The sequence below is a fragment of the Mizuhopecten yessoensis genome, unplaced genomic scaffold (genome assembly GCF_002113885.1).
Source record: "Mizuhopecten yessoensis strain PY_sf001 unplaced genomic scaffold, ASM211388v2 scaffold4583, whole genome shotgun sequence".
NCBI lineage: Eukaryota > Metazoa > Mollusca > Bivalvia > Pectinida > Pectinidae > Mizuhopecten > Mizuhopecten yessoensis.
The window spans coordinates 393,587-396,384 of record NW_018405619.1 but is presented as its reverse complement, the minus strand read 5'-3'; the positions used below and the strand labels follow the sequence as shown (position 1 = coordinate 396,384).

At 35.6% G+C, this 2,798-nt stretch overlaps 1 protein-coding gene across 1 annotated transcript in view; it reads left to right on the top strand.

The window, feature by feature from the left end:
* The first annotated feature begins 2,193 nt into the window (after window positions 1-2,193).
* LOC110449342 (epidermal growth factor receptor-like) overlaps window positions 2,194-2,798 on the top strand; it is a 21,920-nt gene continuing 21,315 nt past the window's right edge. The window contains exon 1 of the mRNA XM_021496137.1: window positions 2,194-2,367. Within this exon, the coding sequence (XP_021351812.1) occupies window positions 2,268-2,367 (100 nt within the window). The 5' untranslated portion in view covers window positions 2,194-2,267. The remainder of the gene's footprint in view (window positions 2,368-2,798) is intronic.

Sequence of the window (2,798 nt, the reverse complement as noted above, 5' to 3'; positions counted from 1 at the left end):
TGTGTGTTAGTCTGTGAACTAAAACACACCTACACTCGGGTGTTTCCGCCGAGCCAATCAGGCGAGAGGTGGGCGGAGCTTGTTACCGAACTCGGCAGTGACGCGCGAGGTGGGCGGAGCTTGCTGCCGAACTCGTAAGCATTTGGCTCCATTGCCATCAAAAGGGTATTTGGGACGTGAAGCTATACAGCTTATGGTTTACAAATATTTTCTAGTTAAAACTATCTCTCCAGTGTGTATCGGTATAATAAAACGGTTAAAGTATGGGGTTGAGGCATATATAGCAAGTTTCTGGTGTCCCTTGACCATGCCTATTTCCCTCGGCTTCGCCTCGGGAAATAGACCTGGTCTCGGAACACCAGAAACTTGCTATATCCATCAACCCCATACTCTAACTGTATACTAACACATTTACTAATAACACTACTATAATACTACTAACACATTTACTCATAACACTACTATAATACTACTAACACATTTACTAATAACACTACTATTATACTACGTACACATTTACTAATAACACTATTATAATACTACTAACACACTTAATAATAACACTACTATAATACTACTAACACACTTAATAATAACACTACTATATTACTACTTACACTTAGTTAAAAACACTACTATAATACTACATACACATTTACTAATAACAATACTATAATACTACTAACACGTTTACTAATAACACTACTATAATACTACTAACACATTTGCTAATAACACTACTATAATACTACTCACACATTTACTAATAACACTATTATAATACTACTAACACGTTTACTAATAACAATACTATAATACTACTCACACATTTACTTATAACACTATTATAATACTACTAACACGTTTACTAATAACACTACTATAATACTACTCACACATTTACTAATAACACTTACTATAATACTACTCACACATTTACTAATAACACTACTATAATACTACTTACACATTTAGTAATAACACTTACTATAATACTACTCACACATTTACTAATAACACTACTATAATACTACTTACATATTTACTAATAACACTGCTATAATACTACTGATACATTCACTTATATTTACATTTCTACTGAACTTTGACTCAATATTCCTACTTAACATTTTAAAGGTTATTTTTCAATGAACTTTCCATTTGGCGTATGAATACATCAGCATATTGTCGATATGGATTACCTCCACTTTGCTTGAAGAACTACTTTTTCAAGTCTCATCACACTGTGAATGTTTTAAACACTTTTATTTCATTAAATGTAAAGATTATACAACAAAATTAAATAATATTTTGAAAAAAATAGAAACACTTTGTACCCCAATAAAATAATAACAACATGAAAATTGAATCTCGTTCGAGTGAATGTTTCACTCTAGTCGTCTGCTTTATCGTGGTCAATTCAGAAGCATTTACGGAAACACCAAATGTAACACCAAACATCACTTGGTCGGACTCTGACAATGAATGATGAACATTGTGTTGCCAAATGTCACGTCAGAGGAAGCAAATGATGAAGATTTGGACTATTTATCACAGAGTGAATTCACTGGACCTGCAGTTCCTTCGACTACAGATACTAGTAACTGTGAGAGCAGGTTCAAGAACGGTACTGGTGAAGACTTGAAAAAATTATGAAGAGATGATCCAATCAAAGTCCACCAAAAGAACTCAAAATGGGGACTAAAAATCTCCCAATGTAAATGTAATACTGTATTGATTGTTATTTAATTGCACGGTGAAAATTACAAATACAATGCCGACATCTTAATAATTTGCACCTGCAATAATATCGACACTTCACATTGCACTAAAATAATTTGTAGTCATTTCAGCGCACATTTTCATATTTAAAAAATTCTACAAGCTTTCATCATTAGGTGGAGGAAAACCTGAGTGACCTACGGTCAGTACCAAAGCCGTTTTCGTTTAACGGTTAAACCGGTCGGACCACAGCTGTTCGTTTATTAAATAAGGTCGTGCCTAGTTATCTGATGCTGCTTTATAGGTGGTTAGTGTGTTGTCGGTCAGTGAAACATATTGGTAATAGTGTAAAAGTTGAGAACAAGCCAAACCGTCATTTCACTGTATTGCTTTGAAGATAGATCACCATGGCAACGGCCTGCTCAACTTCCGTGCATCATCAACAGCTTTCTCTCTTCACAAAATCACGTGACCTTAAGTGAAGTACGTCGTAAGGCATTCACTCCTCGACAGCCATCTTGTGTTTTGTTTTCGCATCACACACCATGTGGGGGATTGTTATCTATTGTGTCAGCGTCCTTGGACTGACCTTTGTCCACTCGGTAGAGATCGTGAACGTAGTTGTGGACGATTACGCTAAAACAGGTGAGTGAGTTTTCGACACACTTTTAAAACAACCTAGCACTGTCTCTAGTTAAACTTGTGTAGATATTCTAGCTGTGTATGTGTGTGTTAATGGTATATTATTTGTATACAGTACTTTGTACGGGTTCTAATACCTGTTGTTTGGACATATTTCGAGTATAAATGTGTAGTTGTTAGTACCCCAGGAGTCTGACGTTTAATCAATATAGGGTATGATGCTCAGATTGCTTGGACAAATGTTTTACTAGTTCATGAAGGCTCTATAGTTTCACAGTAAATATCTGCCTGTACGTTTGACAGGAGACGGATCCCTGGTTTGTCAGAGGACGAAAACCTATCCTCGGAACATAAATCAAAACTTCAGGTCCCGCTCCTCTCTAATCTTTAATTTAGTTTACTCTTTTAAGCGTAGATTTATGCACGCCCACCAC